Source organism: Leguminivora glycinivorella, chromosome 3 (genome assembly GCF_023078275.1).
Source record: "Leguminivora glycinivorella isolate SPB_JAAS2020 chromosome 3, LegGlyc_1.1, whole genome shotgun sequence".
NCBI classification, from domain to species: domain Eukaryota; kingdom Metazoa; phylum Arthropoda; class Insecta; order Lepidoptera; family Tortricidae; genus Leguminivora; species Leguminivora glycinivorella.
The window spans coordinates 5066534-5093734 of NC_062973.1; the positions used below are offsets into that span (position 1 = coordinate 5066534).

General features: G+C 39.0%; 3 protein-coding genes across 3 annotated transcripts; all 3 read right to left on the reverse strand.

The window, feature by feature from the left end:
* Positions 1-7939, reverse strand: LOC125224600 (procathepsin L-like). The gene is made up of 5 exons (XM_048128017.1): positions 7498-7939; positions 6889-7009; positions 4355-4539; positions 2170-2277; positions 1-291 (listed from the first exon to the last, which is right to left on the reverse strand). The coding sequence occupies exons 1-5, from the start codon at positions 7931-7933 to the stop codon at positions 155-157; spliced, it is 987 nt and encodes a 328-aa protein (XP_047983974.1). The 5' UTR covers positions 7934-7939; the 3' UTR covers positions 1-154.
* A 2535-nt stretch (positions 7940-10474) lies between these two features.
* On the reverse strand, positions 10475-18798 carry LOC125224984 (procathepsin L-like). The gene is made up of 5 exons (XM_048128500.1): positions 18332-18798; positions 17633-17753; positions 14440-14624; positions 12196-12303; positions 10475-10772 (listed from the first exon to the last, which is right to left on the reverse strand). Exons 1-5 carry the CDS (start codon positions 18765-18767, stop codon positions 10636-10638), a joined length of 987 nt encoding a protein of 328 aa, XP_047984457.1. The 5' UTR covers positions 18768-18798; the 3' UTR covers positions 10475-10635.
* Positions 18799-21528: 2730 nt separating this feature from the next.
* LOC125224601 (procathepsin L-like) lies at positions 21529-27177 on the reverse strand. The gene is made up of 5 exons (XM_048128018.1): positions 26745-27177; positions 26054-26174; positions 24512-24696; positions 22684-22791; positions 21529-21885 (listed from the first exon to the last, which is right to left on the reverse strand). The coding sequence occupies exons 1-5, from the start codon at positions 27175-27177 to the stop codon at positions 21749-21751; spliced, it is 984 nt and encodes a 327-aa protein (XP_047983975.1). The 3' UTR covers positions 21529-21748.
* Positions 27178-27201: the final 24 nt, after the last annotated feature.

Here is a 27201-nt window from a genome sequence, read left to right on the forward strand (position 1 = left end):
AATGAATTTTGCAGTTTTTAAACTGAACCCTAAATTTAAATTTATAAAAGCCATTATGAAAGTTAATGTTAACCAAATCATCGGCGGCGGCAGCGGTGCGAGTTGCAATCCAAGAATGCACGGTGATGTGAACGGCCGCGGGTGGCGGCAAACTCTAAGCCACTTGGGAGTGGGCGGTGTAGCTGGTGCCCATGCCGCAAGCGTTGACTCCTCGCAACAGTCTCACGTAGCCTTTTTCTCCCCACCCGGCGCCCCAAGAGTTTTTAATGATCCAGAACTTCTTGCCGTTTTCTGAAAATACATTGAATTGAATTTTTTTTTTATACTACGTTGGTGGCAAACAAGCATACGGCCCGCCTGATGTAAAGCGGTCACCGTAACCTATGGACGCCTGCAACTCAAACTGTGTCACAGCGCGTTGCCACCCCATTAGAAACTTGTACATTCCCCTTTTGCTGTGTTAAGTACACAGCAAAAAGGAGTTTACAAGTTCTAAGGAGGGTTCAAAGACGATTCAAAGGACAATAGACGGAACAAGTTAGTTCCGTAAGTCCTCCCGTCATCAGCACACCGCACCCTCATTGAGCTCTTATTTTTTATGTGAAATTTTGAAATATAGTTCTTTTGGAATTATACATCGGTTTCAATTGATCCACCCTGGGTATTACGAACAGAGGTGTAATGCGAGGTCTGAGAGTGGTTTTAACAAATGGTGATGGTACCTTAAAATAAACATAATTTAGTAACAACGGATTATATATTGATCCACGTGTCAACCTCAAAAAGTATTTTACCGCAGCAAGCTGCCTACGCACTTCGAGACTTTGGTAGGAGACCATTTCATATACAAATGGCGTAGGATACTTCATATTTATTAATAATATCAATTACATGTAAGTTTACATATTATAATAAATTACAATCACAGAACAATTCGTAAATTTATATAGATATACATTTATTTATTTTATTAATTAGATTTCATATTATACATTCATATTTCGACATGTAGGGATAGTACCCAAGTGTTTTCCAGTAGAGATATCTAACAAATGAGTCTTATATTTGTTCGAGAAAAAGAGTGTACTTTTGTTCGTGCGGATTCCATACAATACAGCTTGTTTCCAGTAAGCTACATACAAATGCATTATACAATAAGTGAAGACGTGATAACTATGGAAGTGTTTAGATTGACGAACAACAAATCCAAGGGCCTTTCTCGACCTATTGCAAATCTGAATTATACGTTCACTAAACGATGTTTCAGAATCAAAGGATGTGCCAAGATCACGCATAGTTTTGACATTCTGAAGGCTTTCCTGATTCAAAGCATAAGTACGATCAACGGTGTGTGTCTTATTTGAGTGCGTCATGACATCACATTTATTCGTATTTAAATTTTAACTGTTACGCACATCCCATTGGTAAACGCTATCTATATCCGTCTGGAGTTTTATGATGTCAGATTGATCATGTATTGGCAAAGCGAGCTTGACATCATCCGCAAACATCAGTACCAATGAATGTTTAATATGGCCCGGGAGATCATTTATAGTTATTAAAAATAATAACGGACTAAGACTTCTTCCTTGACCAATACCATAAGAGACCGTGTATTCATCTGATTCTGCTGCATTGTACATGACATATTGTTTGCGTTCCGAAAGATAGTTGGCGAAAAACTTCAACAACCCTATGGAAAAACCAGCCGTAGCCATTTTTCGTAGTAAGATGTTACACCCTACCCTGTCGAAAGCCTTACGGAAATCTAAATATATTACATCAACTTCTTTTCTCTCACCTAAATGGTGTGCTATGTACGAGAAGTAGTGGATCTGTTAAGTATAAAACCATTTTATGTGATTTCTACTCAGAATCAAGAGCTCTTTCAATCAAAAGAGTGTCCAAAGGTTTTTTCCTATTGCGTTACCATTATTTTCATGAATTTGGATGGTGGTAACGGAATGGAAGGTTTGAAAAATGTATGGAATTTTTGGGACATTTTTTCTCCTATCAGGATCGAAAGACCTCGCGATTCTGAGTATGAACAGCGTAAAAAATTCCATGTTACAAAAAAGTGGGGTGGACAACTTTGAAAAAAAAAAAGGCCCACCTACTCAGAGAATTTTCAGTTATTAAAGTGTAACAATTTGCTTAAGTCGTACAAACCTTCTCCATAACCGACCAAGAGCACGCCGTGGTTAGACCGGTATCCTGTGCACTGGTCTGGTTCTAGTATGCCTTTCTTGTAATGGTTGAAGTCAAAGGCATTCAGAGCTGAAAGAAAATAAATAGCTTTAGTATTACCAGACTACAACAGAATATTTCTGTTGATCTAGGATGCCAGTTTAATTTGTTTACGTAACATTTTTAGAACGACAAATCAAACCAAAATATTGAATATGATGTTGCCAAGATGAGACCATAAGCGGGTTTATGTCAAAATCAACTGTCGGTTCACTAAGGGGGCACCTACCTAGAAATGCCCGGAGGAGGTCACTAACTTCTATATAAATATATGTAACATAGGTACATAATTATATAATTATAAGTACCTTCCGCAGTATAGATATCGGGTCAAATCTCGACACTGGGGGGGCGGCATCATTAATTAGAGTGTTCACCGGTTATATAATAATTATGGTAGGCGTGTTCAGTGGATACATACTATAACTCAACTCAACATCATAGTGTAATAAGGGATTAGTTACAATTGGCCCCCAGTCGAGATTTGCCCCGCAGTACCTTAATAGTTTCTGAGTTTACTAGGGCAAATGAGTGATTACTATTATAAGAGATAATATTGAGCTACGCCGCATGTAGAGGTATGATCAGGCCGTGATTGCAGAGTACGCAGCGCTGGTCCCGGACACTGCTTAAATATATGGGCATATATGTAACTTATTTCAGTTTTAAGAAGATGAAGAAGGTAAGGTTACGTGCATAAATCCTTTAAGGATTTATTTTTATTTTATTTCAAATACGTTACACAGTATGACAGTAAAAACTCAAGCACTGAGTAACTAAAATACATAAAAGCATAACAAATAAACCCATCAACGTAAAAAAAATCAACTCATCACAAATTATCTAGAGTTAGGTGACAACGTAACGTCTAGGCTTCCGTCCGGGCGTAGAATTCGGCAGGTTGCCTCGGAACCGTCGAAAGACTACATCCTTTGGCCAGAAGTCTGCACTCGCGATGGTGTCCTGCAGCGGCCGCGGCACGCGCACAACAAACGAGCTGAAGTGCACGTAGTAACGCGACTGTAGCTGCTGCACCCTCAGCGTGAAGCCAGTCTTCTGGCGAACGCACTCTACCACTTCGTCGGCTACGGCGGAGTAATGCAGGCGAGACACGTAGAGCGGCTTACTTAGTGTGGCGACCCGAAGACCAGAATTAACCGGATCCGCAGTGCACCTCACAGTCTTACGAGGCGCCCTACGTGCCTTGCTTTTCCTTTCCACCAATGTGAATCCCTCCATATCTACATTGGTGTAGGAGGACTTCTCCTGAAAAAGAGCCCGTGATTCGCCTTTCTTAGAAGGCGTGCTGACCCGGTCAGCTGCAAGCTGCCGGCCGGTGACGCTAGCGTATGAACGCTGACATAAGCTCGAAGAGGCAGGCGGCTGCACGCGCGGAGGGCGTGCGGGCGGCGGAGCGGCGCTTGCGACACTTTTTACAGCGTCAACAGGTAATCGAACTGACTTGACACGTGTGTCAGGTCGCGAGTCAATTTTGAAATTTGAAGCGGCCGGCTGAGTTGGGATATTCCGCAAAAATGCTATTTCGTTGCGTAAATCAGCAATGGTAATAAGGATAGCTTCAAATTTGCTACTCATTTCAGCTAAACTTGTTTTAAGGACCTCGATTTCCTTAAACAAGCTTCTAATGTCGAGATTTTCCGGAATACACGACGCCGTCGCCACGAACTCCGGAATCCGGTCTTGATTCGCCTTGAGGTTTTTTTTATATCTTCAAGGGTCTTCTGTCCGTTTTCATCCCCTCGTCGATGTGGAACATAGGTGCTGGCAAACCCAAGAGACTGGCACAGCACTTGCTTAGCTTCACAGATGTCATCGATGGTGAAACTCGACGCACGCGAATTCATCTGGACAGCAGTCTTCGCATCCATCGCTCCTTCCAGCACCAGCTTGTTTTTGTGTTGAAGAAAAGCAAGGAACTCGTTCACAATAGGTTTATTCTGCTGAGAATCACCCATAAATAAATACATCAAAGCGTCTACGTTGCAGCTCGCATTGCACACTATTGCGAGGAATATGTTTTCCCTTTTGAAGTGCGGAACCCTAAAGAGATGTCAACGTTTAATATAGAGGTATATGAGGTACTCACCCACAGCCAGAGGTCCTAAGTTTACCAATTTATTCTTCAATTCTTCTTCATTGGCGATGGCGATCGTATTGCCACCTGTTACAAGCACAACTCCCTTACTGGCGTCTTCAGTGCAATTCTGTTTTTTCTCGTGATAGGGATAGTCTGACTCTTTTTCTAACTTGTTCTCTGTAGCAGCAAGTTCTCTGTAATGAACGCATTTTAAAGATAATCAAAAGATTTAATGAGAAGGCACACTCAAACGTTATGACAGATGGCGCCACCTTATTAGTCCATTGCACAGATAAAATAATTCATACGTAAGAGCGAGAAGATGATATTTGTTTTCTCTCTCTCACATATGAATGACAGTGACATGCCTATTAGACACTTGCACAGGCGCCACCTGGCGGGATGCCTCTTATTCCTTAATTAAGTGTCACGTCGATATGTGACCAAGTTCCATTAGCGGCATTAGCTAACAATACGTACGGATTATACCTAATACTTAGTTTGGAAGAGAAACTTACTAAAAATATATTTTTAAGGGGGACTGTCCACTACCTACGATAGTACTCTTCATTATACTGTGATCCAAGTGTAAAATATTCTTTTTTCATTAAAATTAACATAATGTGGCACATCTATCAATAGATTTTTCAAAATAAAATACTTAAAGTTTAATGCTTTATCTTTTTTAAACTAAAAACCGAAACAGTATACCCCCTTCAATTTTAAACGGGACGCGAAAGATCAAACACTTTTAAATAAATACAGAGTACATAACATAACACTTGATGAATACTTCCTACGAACATTGTTTCGAACACGAGTCCTGTGAGTAAAAAAACCTTCACAAATTATTAACCAATAAGTTACTAAAGTACTTATGAAAACATGTTTTTTCTAGGCTATATTTGTGTCCCACTGCTGGGCAAAGGCCACCCCTTTCTTCCGCCAGCCATCACGATTTGCCGCCTGCTCCGGCCATTCGCTGCAAAATGCGTCGAGGTCATCCCACTATCTTTTCTTTGGCCTACCTCTGCCCCGGCTAATCGGTGGTGTCCAGTCGGTAGCCAATTTGGCCCGCCGATCTGGATGCATTCGGCAGGGGTCCATTATTGGCCCATATAAAATTATTTGTTATAAAATTATTGCTTATACCGATTTGTGCTCCGAATGATTTTGTTTCATTATTATCAACAGTACTACTATCACTTTTCATAATAATCATTTAGCCGAAAAATTTTAATCATAAATTTAATAACATTCATAATTTTGTGTTTAAGAAAATCATTCATAATAAAATTGTTTAAAAAATTTGGGGAAGTTCTATGAAAAACTTGTGCCATTTATAGAAGCGCGCTTGGAGCTTTTACAGTTAAAAAATCGTTTCTGGTTTGCTCACGGTCAACCTAACACGCTCCTCCTCGCTACGCTCGTCGTCGCACCTAACTGGACTGTATCATGTGATTTCAGATTTCTGTTCTGTTAACAATAATATAACGATAAATTATATTACTCGCAATCGTTATAATCAATAAGTATATAAATATTAACATTAGTATAAAATGTATTTATGTTGAATGACATTATGAACATAAGTCATTCGAAGTTACGATGGTTATTAACATAAAATTGTAATAAATAATGATCATTATAATGCAAAATTTTATGAGAAACATTTTCGGACTACCAATAATCTAAATACCAATTTTATATGAACTTTGGCGCACCCATTCGGCAGACATGTCCTGCCCAATCCCACTCAAGCCTTGCAGGCTTAACACCCACATTTACAATACCAGTTTTGGAGCGCAGTTCGGTGTTCCTTCATAAAGGTATAGTAAAACATAATTATATTATTATTATTCAGCTACGAAACCGTTTACACGTGATCCAACACGCCCTAAGCCGACTTTTTCGTTTAGAAGAAGCTTATACCGTATGCTTGTTTGCCACCGACGTAGTATAAAAAATGTGTGATGCCGTGGTAAATGGGATGGTGGATGGATACAAGAGTAGTGGAATGCCTAAGAAAAGATGGATGGAATATGACATTTTATGCCCATGTAACAACGTCAGTTGTCAGACTGTTGACCACCTTTTAAAAGAATGGCCAAAATTCACCAATACTCGTATCCACAATGAAAACACCTGTAATTTTTTGAAAGTTAACCCATATGAAATGTCAAGCGTAATTACAAAAGAATCATCAACAGAATCGTTCACAAAACATATCAAAAAAATTATCAATAGTCTAAAAAAGTTCAATAACACATAAAGAGTCATGTACCGCAGCATCAAGGTGAATGGTCGCCTATATTTCAAGAGAGGGCCTTTCATCTTTAACACGATAGTTAATTACAAAAAACAAGTATAAGACATCACGGTACATTTTTCTTCATTAAGGCTGAGACTGTTGTGCCCAGGTGTGAACGGCATCAATATCGGACTGTAATAGCATACTGGTATCGTTAGAGTTTTCAGTGGAATTATGATGATGATGACATTGTAAATAGTTTTTATTTATTTAGGTAGCCATAATCACTTACTGCATAACATAGTCCATTACACCTCCGTCGCATGTTCCCGAGTCGAGGCAGTCGAGAGCCTGCCCTTCAGATAGGGCTAGGCACTGCTTGTGTTTGATGGCGTACTGCCCTTCAATATCACCTGTCAATAAATTCATTTAAGTTTCAGGCTCGTTTATCGGGTTGGACTCTGTGGTTAAAAACAACATCATTTTGACCTAAGAATTGATAACCTAAACCTAAACCTAAACCATCTATATTGTTCCATAATTTTCATAAGCCTAAATGAAATAGGTCAAAAGTAAAACACTGAAACACTCGGTGTGCAACGCTGATGAGGAAGGAAATTAAGTAACACACCGTTACAGTTTTTAATCGAAGAATTTACAGAATAGATGGAATAGTGAAAAACAATAACGGAAGAATGCATCGTCATCCTCCTTGCGTTATCCCGACATTGGCCTCGGCTCAATAACATTACAGAAGAATGCATAAATAAAATAATTTAAATACTTATTGAAATTGAGAGGAAAATTTAAAAAAATATTGTTACAAAATGGATAATGTGTTTCTCATAAAAGATAAGCCGATTTATTAAAGAAAATATTGGATCTAATGATCTGGTCATACCAATGGCGCTGAAGATGTAGCAACTACCACATTGTCCTTGGTCCTTAACATGTGTAACAGCATCCTTGTCCCTCCAGTCAAAGTGGTCTTCCGTCGGAGTCGGCCCGTCAGGGAGTACTACACCCTTCATGTTTTTTGGAAGTTTGAAACCACTGTATTGCTGTAGCTCTTCGGGGTATAAGTCAGCAAAGTGATTCAATGCGAACACAGTATCAGGAAACTTGGCATTTCGTTCATTTATTTCCTTCAAAGATTTCTTGAAATTGCCAAGCCTTTCATAATACTCCCTCCGGTTCTTGTACACTTTATTATGCTCTTGGAGAAAACTCTCGTACAAGTTCTCAGCGTCTTCCACGTCATAGAATGGCTTGTCAAGTGCAGCTAAGATCGTGGTGCTAGCAAGGCAGACGGCTGCCAGGACGATCGGTACAAACATGGTGGTCGACGACAGTTGTGAGCTTACCAAAACAACCCATAGACAAACTGATAAAGTTATATTTGCTCGTAGCCTTTTTATATTGAAAAAAAAAATGTCTCTTCTAGTACTCCCACGTGTGTTTGATATCAACATTTTAAAAATTTCTTGAATATTGTATTTAATAGTCTCCACGTGTACATGTGTACTCGTACTTCATATCTCCACATTTTTAAATGTTTAATGTTATCTATACTCAATTTATTCAAATACTAGCAAACGCCCGCAGCTTCGCTCGCGTTAGAAAGAGACAAAACGTAGCCTATGCTACTCTCCATCCCTTCAACTATCTTCACTTAAAAAATCACGACAATCCGTTGCTCCATTTTGCCGTGAAAGACGGACAAACAAACTGACACACACACTTTCCCATTTATAATATTAGTATGGATTAGTCTAAATATCGAACTAGGTATAGTTAACCAATTGGAACCCTAAGCCAGTGATAGAACTATGTCGTATTGACGTTATAAATCAGATTGTAAGAAATCTCTTACTGCTTGTCATTTTGACATGGTTGTAGAGTGACCTACTAGGGTTGCAATTGGTTGACTGTACGCACGCAAAATGGCAGGAATGGCAGGAGGCAGGATATATCCAGAATTTTCGATTCCCGTGGTAAAGATGTTCCCGGAATCTTCGGGAAATATACTTCGTTGTTTTTAGTACTTTCACGTGTATTCTGTATCAATATTACTAAAAGTGCGAAAATAATTATGTAGCTTTAAGTGTAATATAATCAGTACACGTGGGTAGGTATTTTAAAATAACATAATTATTTTTATTATTTACACGTGTACCTATGGTGTATGCGTACTTGATATCGACAAACCACACTATTTATTCGTGATCTCGCTGACAGAAGAATTAAGTAATAATCTACTGTCCGAAAGACGTTTATTGATGTGAGAGTCAATGACTTCCTACATCCTTATAACCTGGTCAGATTGCTTTCAGACGAGACTGTTAGCGCGTTTTCACATTATCCAATCCGATATCGGATGTCGGATCGACATCACATACATTACAGGCGCCATCTTGGATTTTTTCCATAAGACATCCAGTATATTATTCTCCATAAAATTATCTACAATACTGTCTTTAAAGGTATATAGCTATAACTCGTCATTTTCAAACTATGCTCAATTTCGTCATGTAAAATTTGTGTTTAACGAATAATGGAATAAGTAGGGGTAGCAGCTATGCACTATGCATTTTTCTAAAGCAACGGTGCTTTGCGAGATTGTTCCTTAGGTCAAAAAACTTTGAATTAGCTCTACAGCCACGTGATCGTGCCTGACTACCCTCAACAAAGAGGAGAGGAAAGAGCCGGTTCCCTAGGTAAAATCTGTGGCAATATTTCTCCAAACTGGTAGTGACAAGGGCAATAGATGGATATTATTTTGCATATAATTTAGGGACGATATATTCATTTCTGGAAAAAATGTTATTTCTTTTCAAGTTTTTATAAAAAAAAAACGGATTCATTGCAAAAAACGAAAATTATGTGCAGTTTTTGTAAAAATTTTGGAAAAATAAAAGAAGAAGCAAAACGCATGGTGCGAATTCGTGGAATATCTATCAAGAAAGGAAGGAAACCGGCTGAGACTCCGACGGTAGAATGAGGACGGACGGTGGAATAAGCTTGTGTAGCTTTTAAGAGTCTTAAGCACACTCCCCGAAGTACAACCTGAAAACACCAACAGACTGGCGACTTTTCGCCGATGGGCCAGACTGTAGTTTAACCGTTAGTTCTTGTCACCAATGATCATCCTGGCTCTGCGCTCCACTCACTTATATTGGAAGGGTGACTCTTAAAAAATACACAAATTGAACTCAAACATTTTTATTTTAGTGTCCAAAAAGTGAGAAATTTATAGAATTTAAACAAAAAAAACCGGCCAAGTGCGAGTCGGGCTCGCGCACAAAGGGTTCCGTAGCAGCAAATATAATAAACCAATAACTTAACCAAAATTACAGTTAAATCAACCTATCTCAAAAACTATAAGAGATACTTTGATCAAACCAAAAATCGTTGAAAGAGTTAATTAGCATGCATCACCTCTATTTTTTTTAGAATTTTATACCCCGTAGTTATAAAAATAGAGGGGGGGGACATACTTTTTACGACTTTGAGAGCTGATATCTCAAAAACCGTTCACTTTAAGAAAAATGTTTTTTAGAAAACTTTATATCATTTTAAAAGACCTTTCCATTGATATCCCACACGGGTATGTACATCGAAAAAAAAAATTTTCATCCCTCAGTTACATGTATGGGGGGCCCCACCCCCAATTTTTTTTTTTACTATTTAGTGTCATAATTTTGTAGCGGTTCATACAACACATATTCCCATCAAATTTCATCACTGTAGTACTTATAGTTTCCGAGTAAATCGGCTGTGACAGACGGACAGACGGACAGACGGACAGACGGACAGACGGACATGACGAAACTATAAGGGTTCCGTTTTTGCCATTTTGGCTACGGAACCCTAAAAATGAATTTTGCAGTTTTTAAACTGTGACCCTGAATTTAAATTGATAAAAGCCATTATGAAAGTTAATGTTAACCAAATCATCGGCGGCGGCAGCGGTGCGAGTTGCAATCCAAAAATGCACGGTGATGTGAACATTGTGAACGGCCGCGGGTGGCGGCAAACTCTAAGCCACTTGGGAGTGGGCGGTGTAGCTGGTGCCCATGCCGCAAGCGTCGACTCCTCGCAACAGTCTCACGTAGCCTTTTTCTCCCCACCCGGCGCCCCGAGAGTTTTTAATGATCCAGAACTTCTTGCCGTTTTCTGAAAATACATTGAATTGAATTTTGATTTTTTTACATTACGTCGGTGGCAAACAAGCATACGGCCCGTCTGACGTAAAGCAGTCACCGTAACCTATGGACGCCTGCAACTCAAACAGTGTCACATGCGCGTTGCCACCCCATTAGAAACTTGTACATTCCCCTTTTGCTGTGTTAAGTACACAGCAAAAAGGAGTGTAGGTACAAGTTCTAAGGAGGGTTCAAAGACGACTCAAAGGACAATAGACGGAACAAGTTAGTTCCGTAAGTCCTCCCGTCATCAGCACACCGCACCCTCGTTGAGCTCTTATTTTTTATGTGATATTTTGAAATATAGTTCTTTTGGAGTGATACATCGGTTTCAATTGATCCTCATATCAATGTAGTGATTAAGTAATTTTCGTGAGGAAGTAATTATTCATATTTCTGGGATGTGACATTTCAATTCTTATCATTAATTTCGTCCATGTTTAAAGAATGAAAATATTTTTACCGCAGTAAGCCCGCTAAGACCATTGCCAATACAAATGGCGTAGGATTTCCTCTCATTTACTCAAAGGTTAACTGGAAGAAATCCCTCTATGGGATAAGTTCGCCTTTGTACTTCGCATCTCAATCTCAATGTATGTTATTTTTAATGTGTTTTTGTACAATAAAGAGTTACTACTACTACTACATGTAGGGATAGTACCCAAGTGTTTTCCAGTAGAGATATCTAACAAATGAGTTTTGTATTTGTTTGAAAAAAAGAGTGTACTTTTGTTCGTGTGGATTCCATACAATAAATACAGTTTGTTTTCAGTAAGCTACATACAAATTTATTATACAATAACGTGAAGACATGTCAATTATCATGATAATTATGGAATTATTTAGATTGACGAACAACAAATCCAAGGGCCTTTCTCGACCTATTGCAAATCTGAATTATATGTTCACTAAACAATATTTCAGAATCAAAGGATGTGTCAAGATCACGCATAGTTTTGACATTCTGAAGGCTTTCCTGATTCAAAGCATAAGTACGATCAACGGTGTGTGTATTCTTTGAGTGCGTCATGACATCACATTTATTCGTATTTAAATTTAAACTTTTACGTACACCCCATTGGTAAACGCTATCTATATCCGTCTGGAGTTTTATGATGTCAGATTGATCATGTATTGGCAAAGCGAGCTTGACATCATCAGCAAACATCAGTACCAATGAATGTTTAATATGGCCCGGGAAATCATTTATAGTTATTAAAAATAATAACGGACCAAGACTTCTTCCTTGACCAATACCATAAGAATACAAGGTATTCATCTGATTTTGCTGCATTGTACATGGCATATTGTTTGCGTTCCGAGAGATAGTTAGACCACCTACTCAGAGAATTTTCAGTTATTAAAGTATAACTATTTGCTAAATTCGTACAAACCTTCTCCATAACCGACCAAGAGGACGCCGTGGTTAGACTTGTATCCTGTGCACCGGTATGGTTCTAGTATGCCTTTCTTGTAATGGTTGAAGTCAAAGTCATTCAGAGCTGAAAGAAAATAAATAACTTTAGTATTAACCAGACTACAACAGAATATTCCTGTTGATCTAGGATGTCAGTTTAATTTGTTTACGTAACATTTTTAGAAAGACAAATCAAAACAAAATATTGAATATGATGTTGCCAAGATGAGACCATAAGCGGGTTTATGTCAAAATCAACTGTCGGTTCACTAAGGGGGCACCTACCTAGAAATGCCCGGAGGAGGTCACTAACTTCTATATAAATATATGTAACATAGGTACATAATTATGTAATTATAAGTACCTTCCGCAGTATAGATATCGGTAAAAACGGTATCAAAATTCGTTTAAGGTACCTACAGCGGGTCAAATCTCGACACTGGGGGGGGGGGGGGGGGGGGGGGCATCATTAAATAGAGTGTTCACCGGTTATATTATAATTATGGTAGGCGTGTTCAGTGGATACATACTATAACTCACCTCAACATCATAGTGTAATAAGGGATTAGTTACAATTGGCCCCCAGTCGAGATTTGCCCCGCAGTACTTTAATACTTTCTGAGTTTACTCGGGCAAATGAGTGATTACTATTATAAGAGATAATATTGACCTACGCCGCATGTAGAGGTATGATCAGGCCGTGATTGCAGAGTACGCAGCGCTGGTCCCGGACACTGCTTAAATATATGGGCATATATGTAACTTATTTCAGTTTTAAGAAGATGAAGAAGGTAAGGTTACGTGCATAAATCCTTTAAGGATTTATTTTTATTTTATTTCAAATACGTTACACAGTATGACAGTAAAAACTCAAGCACTGAGTAACTAAAATACATAAAAGCATAACAAATAAACCCATCAACGTAAAAAAAATCAACTCATCACAAATTATCTAGAGTTAGGTGACATCGTAACGTCTAGGCTTCCGTCCGGGCGTAGAATTCGGCAGGTTGCCTCGGAACCGTCGAAAGACTACATCTTTTGGCCAGACGTCTGTACTCGCGATGGTGTCCTGCAGCGGCCGCGGCACGCGCACAACAAACGAGCTGAAGTGCACGCAGTAACGCGACTGTAGCTGCTGCATCCTCAGCGTGAAGCCAGTCTTCTGGCGAACGTACTCCACCACTTCGTCGGCTACGGCGGAGTAAAGCAGGCGAGACACGTAGAGCGGCTTACTTAGTGTGGCGACTCGAAGACCAGAATTAACCGGATCCGCAGTGCCACTCACAGTCTTACGAGGCGCCCTACGTGCCTTGCTTTTCCTTTCCACCAATGTGAATCCCTCCATATTTACATTGGTGTGGGAGGACTTCTCCTGAAAAAGAGCCCGTGATTCGCCTTTCTTAGAAGGCGTGCTGATCCGGTCAGCTGCAAGCTGCCGGCCGGTGACGCTAGCGTATGAACGCTGACGTAAGCTCGAAGAGGCAGGCGGCTGCACGCGTGGAGGGCGCGCGGGCGGCGGAGCGGCGCTTGCGACACTTTTTACAGCGTCAACAGGTAATCGAACTGACTTGACACGTGTGTCAAGTCGCGAGTCAATTTTGAAATTTGAAGCGGCCGGCTGATTTGGGATATTCCGCAAAAATGCTATTTCGTTGCGTAAATCAGCAATGGTAATAAGGCTTGCTTCAAATTTGCTACTCATTTCAGATAAACTTGTTTTAAGGACCTCGATTTCCTTAAACAAGCTTCTAATGTCGAGATTTTCCGGAATACACGACGCCGTCGCTACGAACTCCGGAATCCGGTCTTGATTCGCCCTGAGGATTTTCTTTATATTTTCAAGGGTCTTCTGTCCGTTTTCATCCCCTCGTCGATGTGGAACATAGGTGCTGGCGAACCCAAGGGACTGGCACAGCACTTGCTTAGCTTCACAGATGTCATCGATGGTGAAACTCGACGCACGCGAATCCATCTGGACAGCAGTCATCGCATCCATCGCTCCTTCCAGCACCAGTTTGTTTTTGTGTTGAATAAAAGCGAGGAACTCGTTCACATTAGGTTTATTAGGTTTTGCTGAGAATCACCCATAAATAAATACATCAAAGCGTCTACGTTGCAGCGCGCATTGCACACTATTGCAAGGAATATGTTTTCCCTTTTGAAGTGCGAAACCCTAAGAGATGTCAACGTTTAATATAGAGGTATATGAGGTACTCACCCACAGCCAGAGGTCCTAAGTTTACCAATTTATTCTTCAATTCTTCTTCATTGGCGATGTCGATCCTATTACCACCTGTTACTAGCACAACTCCCTTACTGGCGTCTTCAGTGCAATTCCGTTTTTTCTCGTGATAGGGATAGTCTGACTCTTTTTCTAACTTGTTCTCTGTAACAGCAAGTTCTCTGTAATGAACGCATTTTTAACACGTTCGCGGACGCGTATTCTATAGCATACGTTTTTGTACTCCTTCTGGTGACGCGTATGCTATAGAATACGTTATTTGGTTTGAATTTCTGCGTCTGTTTGCTTAGTAATCTTCTTATTCACAGTATAATATTATTCACCAACATTTCCTCTACCATTCACTAGAATCATAGTATGCATACTGCAACATTACATAGTTTTATCGCAGTTAAAAAATATGCTGTGGCGTCACAGATCGAGTTCACCTTTTTGTGACGCGTATGCTATAGAATACCTCTTTGTATGGAAATTTGCGCAGTAGCCCCGCGAGTGTCACCGGGAGTTGGCCCGTGAAATGTGGCCAAATTTCGAGCGCAAACGCAATTTTACGGATTGTTTAAAAAATCATAAGTAATTATTTTTACAGTTTATATATATTTTTCTGTTGCGGTTTTGTTAACAAACATGTCCACTGTCGTTTTATAATAATACACCGTGATTTTGGTTACGATAAATTAAGAAAACCGAAGCATGTTTACACCTATTATTTGAGTAATTTCCTTCGTACTTAGTCATTGCTTTGCTCATAATAATTGTGAATAAACCCTATTTCTGGTTGATACTAACTGTTTACGTTAAATTATATCTTTTTGAGTGAATTTTGTTGGTGTTTAACTACTTGAACTTGGTTTAGATGCTTGTAAAATAGCATATAAAGCTGGGCGAATCATCGCGTAGTGAGAGGTAGTGGATAAGTTCTACCCAGAAATCATCACACCAAATGAAGGCCTTTAGCACCTATACAACAGCAGGTTTGAACAAACATTATTCTAGTCTCAATGACGAAACGGGTGACTACAGTTCTGACGAAAGTTAGGTACTCCAAAAGAGTCTGTAGGAGATACACATTTAGACAATTCTTCTTGTACCAAAAAACTCTGTATTCGTGAACAAGCTTTATACTTTTATTTGTGGGCATCATCCCCGCAGCCAGAAACACTAAATGTTTTATTTGATATGATTCTACGGAATGAATCTGCTGTATCACCATCTATGGATCGTATGCTATAGCATACGGTGTCATATAAGATCACATTTTGACTCAGTATTGTGTCACGGTATGCTATAGCATCGTATGCTATAGCATACGGTGTCACATAAGATCACATTTTAACTCTGTATTTTGTCAGGTATGCTATAGCATCCGAATGCGTTCCTCGTCACATAATAACCCTAATATAAGCTGTCTAAGGACAGGTATGCTATAGCAGTCGAAAAATTCCCATACAAAATATTGGTGTCCCAGAGGGGTGACTGAGCGTCCGCGAACGTGTTAAGATAATCAAAAGATTTAATGAGGAGGCACACTCAAACGTTATGACAGTGACATGCCTAGACACTTACAATAGTCTAAAAAAGTTCAATAACACCTAAAGAGTAATGTACCGCAGCATGAAGGTGAATGGTCGCTCGTATTTCAAGCGAGGGCCTTTCATCTTTAACACGATAGTTAATTACAATAATTTTTAAGAAAAAAAAACCGCCTTCCTTTGGGGTTCTGGTGATAAATACTTTCAAATGTTGGATTATGTTATCAATTCGTCTGTATATTTTTTAATGTTTGTTATTCGATATCTCCGTCATTTCTGAACCAGTTTTGAAATCTGGATGATTCTGAAGTACTTACAGATGAGAATGATTATCAGAACGGAACTCTAACCAGGGGCGGCTCACTCTTCATCAGCAGTTCCACTGCACCAAATGTCACTGTTCTGGACGTAAGTGCATGCTGTTCTTATAAAAATACCAAAGTCACTATAAGTGTGCCGTTCAGATTTGAGGAGTTCCGTTCTGACCATCATCAGCAATTCCACTGCACCAAATATCACTGTTCTGGACGTAAATGCATGCTGTTCTTATAAAATACCAAAGTCACTATTTAAGTGTGCCGTTCAGATTTCAGGAGTCCATTCTGACCATCATCAGGAGTTCCACTGCACCAAATGTCACTGTTCCGTACGTAAATGCATGCTGTTCCTTTAAAAACACAAAAATCACCATATGTATGCCTTTCAGATTTGAGGAGTTCCCTCGATTTCTCCAGGATCCCATCATCAGAACTGGGTTCTGAGAAAAATGGGACAAATCTGTATGCATATACATTCAATCAAAAAAAAATTTTTCAAAATCGGTCTAGTAACGACGGAGATATCGAGGAACAAACATTAAAAAAAAAAAAAACATACAGACGACTTGATAACCCCTTCCTTTGAGATTTGGAAGGCGGTTAAAAAACAAGTATAAGACATCACGGTACATTTTTCTTCATTAAGGCTGAGACTGTTATTTTGTGCCCAGGTGTGAACGGCATCAATATCGGACTGTAGCATATTGGTATCGTTAGAGTTTTCAATGGAATGATGATGACGATGACATGATGTAAGTAGTTTTTAGGGTTCCGTAGTCAACTAGGAACCCTTTTGCCATGTCTGTCTGTCCGTCCGTCCGTCCGCGGATAATCTCAGTAACCGTTAGCACTAGAAAGCTGAAATTTGGTACCAATATGTATATCAATCACGCCAACAAAGTGCAAAAAAAAAAATGTTTTATTAGGGTACCCCCCCTACATGACTATTGTAAAGTGGGGGCTGATATTTTTTTTCATTCCTACCCCAACGTGTGATATATTGTTGGATAGGTATTTAAAAATGAATAAGGGTTTACTAAGATCGTTTTTTGATAATATTAATATTTTCGGAAATAATGCTCCTAAAGGAAAAAAAGTGCGTCCCCCCCCCCTCTAACTTTTGAACCATATGTTTAAAAAATATGAAAAAAATCACAAAAGAAGAACTTTATAAAGACTTTCTAGGAAAGTTATTTTGAACTTGATAGGTTCAGTAGTTTTTGAGTAAAATACGGAAAACTACGGAACTCTACACTGAGCGTGGCCCGACACGCTCTTGGCCGGTTTTTGTTATTTATTTAGGTAGCAATAATCACTTACTGCATAACATAGTCCATTACACCTCCGTCGCATGTTCCCGAGTTGAGGCAGTCGAGAGCCTGCCCTTCAGAGAGGGCTAGGCACTGCTTGTGTTTGATAGCGTACTGCCCTTCAATATCACCTGCCAATAAATTCATTTGGTTTCATTTTTTAATGCTAACGACTTTTTCTCCTTCAGGGTTTCATTCAAAAAGATTTTTCTAAAATTATTGTGCTAACAGGCTAACAACACCCGTGATTTAAGTTTCATGCTCGTTTATCGGGTTGGGCTCTGTGGTCAAAAACAACATCATTTTGACCAAAGAATTGATAACCTAAACCATCTATATTGTTCCATAATTTTCATAAGCCTAAATGAAATAGGTCAAAAGTAAAACGCTGAAACACTCGGTGTGTAACGCTGATGAGGAAGGAAATTAAGTAACATACCGTTACAGTTTTTAATCGAAGAATTTACGGAATAGATGGAATAGTGAAAAACAATAACGGAAGAATGCATCGTCATCCTCCTTGCGTTATCCCGGCATTTGCCTCGGCTCAATAACATTACAGAAGAATACATAAATAAAATAATTTAAATACTTATTGAAATTGTGAGGAGAATTTAAAAAAATATTGTTACAAAATGGATAATGTGTTTCTCATAAAATATAAGCCGATTTATTAAAGAAAATATAGGATCTAATGATCTGGTCATACCAATGGCGCTGAAGATGTAGCAACTACCACATTGTCCTTGGTCCTTAACATGTGTAACAGCATCCTTGTCCCTCCAGTCAAAATGGTCTTCCGTCGGAGTCGGCCCGTCAGGGAGTACTACACCCTTCATGTTTTTTGGAAGTTTGAAACCACTGTATTGCTGTAGCTCTTCGGGGTATAAGTCAGCAAAGTGATTCAATGCGAACACAGTATCAGGAAACTTGGCATTTCGTTCATTTATTTCCTTCAAAGATTTCTTGAAATTACCAAGCCTTTCATAATACTCCCTCCGGTTCTTGTACACTTTATTGTGCTCTTGGAGAAAACTCTCGAACAAGTTCTCAGCGTCTTCCACGTCATAGAATGGTTTGTCAGTTGCAGCCAAGACCGTGCTGCTGACAAGGCAGACGGCTGCCAGGACGATCGGTACAAACATGGTGGTCGTCAACAGGTGTGAGCTCACCAGAACAACCCAGTACACCAACTGATGAAGTTACATTTGCACGTAGCCTTTTTATATTGAAAAAAAAAATGTCTCTTCTATTACTCCCACGTGTGTTTGGTATCAACATTTTAAAAATTTCTTGAATATTATATTTAATAGTCTCCACGTGTACATGTGTACTCGTACTTCATATCTCCACATTTTTAAATGTTTAATGTTATCTATACTTAACTATCAATCAATTACTCAATTTATTCAAATACTAGCAAAAGCCCGCAGCTTCGCTCGCGTTAGAAAGAGACAAAAAGTAGCCTATGTTACTCTCCATCCCTTCAACTATCTCCACTTAAAAAATTACGACAATCCGTTGCTCCATTTTGCCGTGAAAGACGGACAAACAAACTGACACACACACTTTCCCATTTATAATATTATAGTATGGATTAGTCTAAATATTTATCGAACTAGGTATAGTCAACCAATTGGAAGTATTGGAACCCTAGGCCACTATAGAACTACGTCATAGTGACGTTATAAATCAGATTGTAAGAAATCTCTTACTGCTTGTCATTTTGACATGGTTGTAGAGTGACCTACTAGGGTTGCAATTGGTTGACTGTACCACAGACTGTACGCACGCAGAATGGCAGGAATGGCAGGATACCAGAATTTTCGATTCCCGTAGTAAAGATGTTCCCGGAATCTTCGGGAAATATACTTTTCTCAAACATGGTATGAAATATTGATGTTATGTGCCTTATAATTGGCAGCGAAGTATGACGTTGCAGGTGCGGCTAGGACGATTGATAGATAATGGAATTTCATACAAACCTTGCAGGCCAAGGCCGGCAAAGTCTTCTTTTTTAATTTCCAAACACAGATAATTGTGACATAACATCCAGGTATTTAGCCAATTAAAAAAAAACTATAAGGGGCTTTATAGACGTGCCGACTGCAACTGGTACGGGCCCTAGACAATATTTGATTTTGGGTGCGTTTTCATACAAAAAAAAATTTTTTGGTTTTTTTTGAATTTTTAACTTTCTGTTTTTTTATAAGCGTATACGGGGTATCAAAGGGGAAATAAAATTCGATTATTTTTGCGCTACGACGCACCGTTTAGGAGATACAGCCATCCAAAGTTACTATTTTCAGTAGACTTTATTTATTTCATACCATGTTTGAGAAAAGCACTATACATACCTCGGCGGGAAATGGGGTTCCCCCTTTGTCCCGGCCTCTGTAGTAATGTACTATAGTTGTTTTTAGTACTTTCACGTGTATTTTGTATCAATATTACTAAAAGTGCGAAAATATGTAAGTAGCTTTAAGTGTAATATAATCAGTATTCAGTACAAGTGGGTAGGTATTTTAAAATAACGTATTTTTATTACTTACACGTGTACCTATGGTGTATGCGTACTTGATATCGACAAACCTCACTATTTATTCGTGATCTCGCTGACAGAACAAGTAATAATCTACTGTCCGAAAGACGTTTATTGATGCGAGAGTCAATGACTTCCTACATCCTTAGAACCAGGGTGGCTAGCCGAATGGCACAATCGCTCACGAAACGCTCACGAAACGAAGCGCTAGTAGATATCTATCTCTATCGCGCTTGCGTATTGGCGCGACAGAGCCAGCGGCGTATCGCTTTCGTTTGGCGTCGGAGAAATGCCATTCGGCTACGGGGCCTGGTCAGATTGCTTTCAGACGAGACTGTTAGTGCGTTTTCACATTATCCAATCCGATATCGGATGTCGGATCGACATCACATACATTACAGGCGCCATCTTGGATTTTTTCCATAGACATCCAGTATATTTTTCTCCATAAAATTATCTACAATACTGTCTTTAAAGGTATAATATCTGGGCGACCGAGCTTCGCTCGGTTCTATTTTAATATATCACGTCTTTAGATAAAAAAATCGAAAATTCGCGTTTTCCGGGATCTAAGGCTACTAGATCGGTTTTTCACCCCCTACATAACAAATTTCAGCGAAATCGTTAGAGCGGTTTCCGAGATCATTGAAATCCGAGATTATATAAATAAATATACAAGAATTGCTCGTTTAAAAGTATAAGATATAGCTATAACTCGTCTTTTTCAAATTATGCTCAATTTCGTCATATAATATTTGTGTTTAACGAATAATGGAATAAGTAAGGGTAGCACTATAGCCACGTGATCGTGCCTGACTACCCTCAACAAAGAGGAGGGGAAAGAGCCGGTTCCTTAGGTAAAATCTGTGGCAATATTTCTCCAAACTGGTAGTGACAAGGGCAATAGATGGATATTATTTTGCATATAATTTAGGGACGATATATTAGTTTTTGGAAAAAATGTTATTCCTTTTCAAGCTTTCATACATAAAAACAGATTTATTGCAAACAACGAATATGATATGCAGTTTTTGTGAAAATTTTGGCATAATAAAAGAAGCAGAATGCATAGTGCGAATTCGTGGAATATCTATCAAGAAAGGAAGGAAACCGGCCGTGCGTCTGAGACTCCGATGGTAGAATGGGGACGGACGGTGGAATAAGCTTGTGTAGCTCTTAAGAGTCTTAAGCACACTTCCGGAAGTGCAACCTGAAAACACCCAACAGACTGGCGACTTTCCGCCGATGGGCCAGACTGTAGTTTAACCGTTAGCTTCTTGTCACCAATCATCATCCTGGCTCTGCGCTCCACTCACTCGGAGTCTATATTATATTGGAAGGGTGACTCTTAAAAAATACACAAATTGCAACTCAAACATTTTTATTTTAGTGTCCAAAAAGTGAGAAATTTATAGAATTTAAACCAAAAAAAATAAATTTAGCAGATTTTTAACTGAACCCAGAATTTAAATTGTTAAAAGCCTTATGAAAGTTAATGTTAACCATAGCACCGGCGGCGGCGGCGGTGCGAGATGCCAGCGAAGAATGCACGGTGATGTGAACGGCCGCGGGTGACGGCAGACTCTAAGCCACTTGGGAGTGGGCGGTGTAGCTGGTGCCCATGGCGCAAGCGTCGACTCCTCGCAACAGTCTCACGTAGCCTTTTTCTCCCCATCCGGCGCCCCAAGAGTTTTTAATGATCCAGAACTTCTTGCCGTTTTCTGAAAATACATTGAATTGAATTTTGATTAAAAAATATTTTTTATGTGAAATTTTTAAATATAGTTCTTTTGGAATGATACATCAGTTTGAATTGCCTCGCATAACAATGTACTGAATGATATTTCTGTGATGTGATGTCAATTCTCATCAGTAATTTCGTTCGTGTTTAAAGAATGAAAATAATTTTCTTCAATCACCATAAATTTTTACTTGTATTTTCTAAGTCTAACGTCTAGTTATATACTTTTATTACCTGGACCATTTTTTTTAAAGTAGTCCCCCACTCGCTTTTTTAGATTTAGAAACTTTTATGTGATTTCTACTCGGAATCACGAGCTCTTTCAATCCTGATAGGAGAAAAAGAGTGTCCAAAAGTTTTTCCCTATTGCGTTACCACTATTTTCATACATTTGGATGGTGGAATTTCTGGGATATTTTTTTCTCCTGTCAGGTTCGAAAAACCTCGCGATTCTGAGTATGAACAGCGTAAAAAATTCCCATGTTGCAAAAAAGTAGGGTGGACAACTTTGAAAAAAAAAACGGCCCACTTACTCAAAGAATTTTCAGTTATTAAAGTAAGATTATAGTTTTAGTATAGATTTCTAAGCTCATCTTATTAAAATGTTTATAGAGTAGTTTTTTTAATGCATGCTGTGTTCACCTAAAATTGGTGGCGCAATCACAATTAAGCGGTAAAATTTTTGTATCTTTGTATTAAGTTGTTGTTGCCACTGTTGGTGAACCCTAATAAAAAAAAAATAACTAAAAAAATAACAATTTGTTAAGTTCGTACAAACCTTCTCCATAGCCGACCAAGAGCACGCCGTGGTTAGGCTGTTGTCCTTTGCACTGGTCTGGTTCTAGTATGCCTTTCGTGTAATGGTGGAAGTCAAAGGAATTCAGAGCTGAAAGAAAATAAATAACTTTAGTATTAACCCTTTCGAGGCCGCATTAATCAACAGACTTTTAATATTCCTTTTTTTTTTAAACTTATGACTAATGTATTACATTTTTTTTTCGCTTAGCTGGAACCAGTGGTATTGATCTAGGATAGCAGTTTAATTTAAACGCGTAACATTTTTCGAAAGAGAAATCAAACCAATAACATGATATTGCCAAGATATTGCAAAGATGAAACGCTATGGTATGGGTTTATGTCAAAATCAACTATGTCGGTTCACTAAGGGGACACCTACCTAGAAATGCCCGGAGGACGTGACTAACTTCTGTATAAATATATGTAACATAAGTACATAATTATATACCTTCCGCAGTAGAGATATCGGTAAAAACGGTATCAAAATTCGTTTAAGGTACAGCGGGGCAAATCTCAACTGAAATCTAGTCCTTTTTTCTAATGTTTTACAATGTTTGCATTATTAAATAGAGTGTTCACCGGTTATATATGGTAAGCTTGTTCAGTGGATACATATAAAACACAACATCATAGTGTAATAAAAATGGATCAGTTACAATTGGCCCCCAGTCGAGATTTGGCCCGCTGTTCCTGTAGTAGTTTCTGAGTTTAGTCGGATAAACGCAACAGGGGTGATACTAACTATTATAAGAGAGACAATTTCGACCTACGCCGCGGGGACACGGGTGGCCGAAAGGTTTACGCATTTGTTATCAGGCCGTGATTGCTGAGTACGCTGGTTCGATTTCCAGCCCCGGACACTGCTTATATGGGCATTATATGTCATTTATTTCAGTTGTAAGAAGATGAAGAAGAGTAAGGTTACGGGCATAAATTCTTTCAGGTAACAGCTCGGAAACACGTGTTTTGTCGCACGCATTTTATCCACTAGTGGGTAAAGTAATTTGATCTTGAATAAAGTTAAATTATCTGCTTTAAAATTGATAAAAGTAGGTGAATCTAGTAATAATAGTTATTTGTTTTACAAGGGGGCAAAGTAGTTGTTTAACCGCACGTGCCAATATTGATACCCGAGCAAGCGAAAGATTCCAAAATTGAACCGCGAGCGTAGCGAGTGGTTCAAAAAGTGGAATCTTGAGCGTTGCGAGGGTATCAAGGCACGAAGGTTAAACAAACTTTGCCACCGAGTGAAACACAAAACTTTTCACCACACCAACACGAACAAAATACTGACTGTAAAACATCAAAATAAATGAAATCCATCAATTTATTCAATATTTATGATTCAAAATCATCATTTATAGGTAAAATCTAGCAGCTAGATTAAGACATCGAGTTAAAATTCGTATGAAATTACTTTGCCCCCTTGTGGATAAAATGCAATTTTGCTATCTGTTTTCGAATAGCAAAGAAAGCCTTTACCAGTTGGTGTGGTGAAAAGATGATTTACCACCTGTTGAACTACTGGAAGCAGTGGTAAACACATTTTTTTGCGTTGTAGTTTCCTCGCTATAGTGGAGAAAAGTTTTGTGTTACACTCGGGTGCACAATGTATTTTACTTCTCGTGTGATAAAAACTCGCAAGTTCAGGATTGAGCTGAGAATCCTTTCACTTGGTTGTTTTTTAATTCTACACTCTGCGTTAAAATACAACTTTGCCCCCTTGTATAACAAATAACTATTTCCCTTTTGAAGTGTGGAACCCTAAAGAAATGCCAACGTTTAATATAATTATATGAGGTACTCACCCACAGCCAGAGGTCCTAAGTTTACCAATTTATTCTTCAATTCTTCTTCATCGGCGATGGCGATCTTACCGCCACCTGTTACTTGCACAATTCCCTTACTGGCGTCTTCAGTGCAAACCCGTTTTTTGTGGTAATAGGGATAGTCCGACTCTTTTTCTAATTTTTTTCGCGTACCTTTAAGTTCTCTGTAATGAACGCAATTTAAAGATAATCAAAAGATTTAATGAGAAGGCACACTCAAACGTTATGACAGATGGCGCTACCCTATTAGTCCATTGCACAGATAAAGAATTTCATACGTAAGAGCGAGAAGATGATATTTGTTTTCTCTCTCTCACATATGAATGCCAGTGACATGCCTAGTCACTTGCACAGGCGCCACCTGGCGGGATAAAATGTTAGTGTACCTCTCATTCCTTAATTAAGTGTTACGTCGATATGTGACCAAATTCCATTAGCTAACAATACGTGCGGAATATACCTAATACTTAGTTTGGAAGAGAAACATTCTAAAAATACATTTTTAAGGGGGACTGTCCAAGTGTCCAATATCCAAGCATTATACTGTGATCCAAGTGTCCATAGGTACATAGGTAAAAGATTTTTTTTTCATTAAAATTAACATAATGTGGCAGATCTATCAATTTTTCAAAATAAAATAAATATTGAATGCTTCATCTTTTTTTAAACAAAAAACCGAAACAATATGCCCTCCTTTAACTTTTAAATGGGGCGCGGATCAAACACTGTTAAATAATTACAGAGCATAACCACATCTGGACACTCTGGCGATCAAATATATGGAAGAGGCGCGTTCCTGGCACACATTCTAAGCTCGCGTAGGTGAACTCGTACCATGCTTGTATGAGTGAGATATGACAGGTCGACTGTTCGCGTTTTTGACAGACGGTAACTGTAAGGTAACCGAGATGGGTTCAGCGGGGAGCGGAAGTAGCCATACTGTACGAAAGTACTCTTTATTACACTTGATGAATCCTTCCTACGAACATTGTTTCGAACACGATCGGCGAAACAGTCCTGTGAGAAAAAAACCTTCACAAATTATTAAATAATAATCTAGGAAAGTACTAATTAAAACATTCTTTTTTCTAGCCTATAATTGTGTCCCACTGCTGGGCAAAGGCCACTTCTTTCTTCCGACACCCATCATGGTTTGCCGCCTACTCCGGCCGTCCTTGCAAAATGCGTCGAGGTCATCCCGCCATCTTTTCTTTGGCCTGCCTCTGCCCCAGCTAATCGGTGGTGTCCAAAGTTGGTAGCCAATTTGGCCCACCGATCTGGATGAATTCAGCAGACATGTCCTGCCCGATCCCACTTGAGCCTTGCAGACTTACCACCCACATCTACAATACCAGTTTTCGAGCGCGAGCGCAGTTCGGTGTTCCTTCACAAAGGTGTACAATTATTATTATTATTCAGCTATGGAACCGTTTACACGTGATCCATGACGATGATGATCACATGATATGGATCATTATATCATGATAGTTTTTATTTATTTAGGTAGCGATAATCACTTACTGCATAACATATTCCATTAAACCTCCGTCGCATGTTCCCGAGTCGAGGCAGTCGAGAGCCTGCCCTTCAGAGAGGGCTAGGCACTGCTTGTGTTTGATGGCGTACTGCCCTTCAATATCACCTGTCAATAAAATCATTTGGTTTCATATTTTTAACGCAAACCGGGCCTTTTTTTTCCTTCAGGGTTTCATCAAAAAGATTTTTCTAAAATTATTGAGCTAACAGTTTAACATTACCCGTTTTTTAAGTTTCAGGCTCGTTTATTGGGTTGGGTTCTGTAGTCAAAAACAACATCATTTTGACCTAATAATTGATAACCTAAACCATCTATATTGTTCCATAATCTTCATAAGCCTAAATGAAATAGGTCAAAAGTAAAACACTAAAACACTCGATGTGTAACGCTGATGAGGAAGGAAAGTAAGTACACCGTTACAGTTTTTAATCGAAGAATTCACAGAATAGATGGAATAGTGAAAAACAATAACGGAAGAATGCATCGTCATCCTCCTTGCGTTATCCCGACGTTTACCTCGGCTCAATAACAGAGGAATGCATAAATAAAATAATTTAAATATGATACATTGTAAGGAAAAGTTAAAAAAAAATTGTTACAAAATGGATAATGTTATTCTCATAAAAGATAAGCAGATTTATTAAAAAAATATAGGATCGAATGATCTGGTCATACCAATAGCGCTGAAGATGTAGCAACTACCACATCTTCCTTGGTCCTTAACATGTGTAACAGCATTCTTGTCCCTCCAGTCAAAGTGGTCTTCCGTCGGAGTCGGCCCATTAGGGAGTACTACACCCGTCATGTTTTTTGGAAGTTTGAAGCCATTGTATTGCTGTAGCTCTTCGGGGTGTAAATCAGCAAAGTGGTTCAATGCGAACACAGTATCAGGAAACTTGGCATTTCGTTCATTTATTTCCTTCAAAGATTTCTTGAAATTGCCAAGCCGTTCGTAATACTCCCTCCGGTTCTTGTATACTTTATTATTCTCTTGGAGAAAAGTCTCGAACAAGTTCTCAGCGTCTTCCACGTCATAAAATGGCTTATCAGTTGCAGCCAAGACCACGCTGGCAAGGCAGACGGCTGCCAGGACGATCGGTACAAACATGGTGGTCGTCAACAGGTGTGAGCA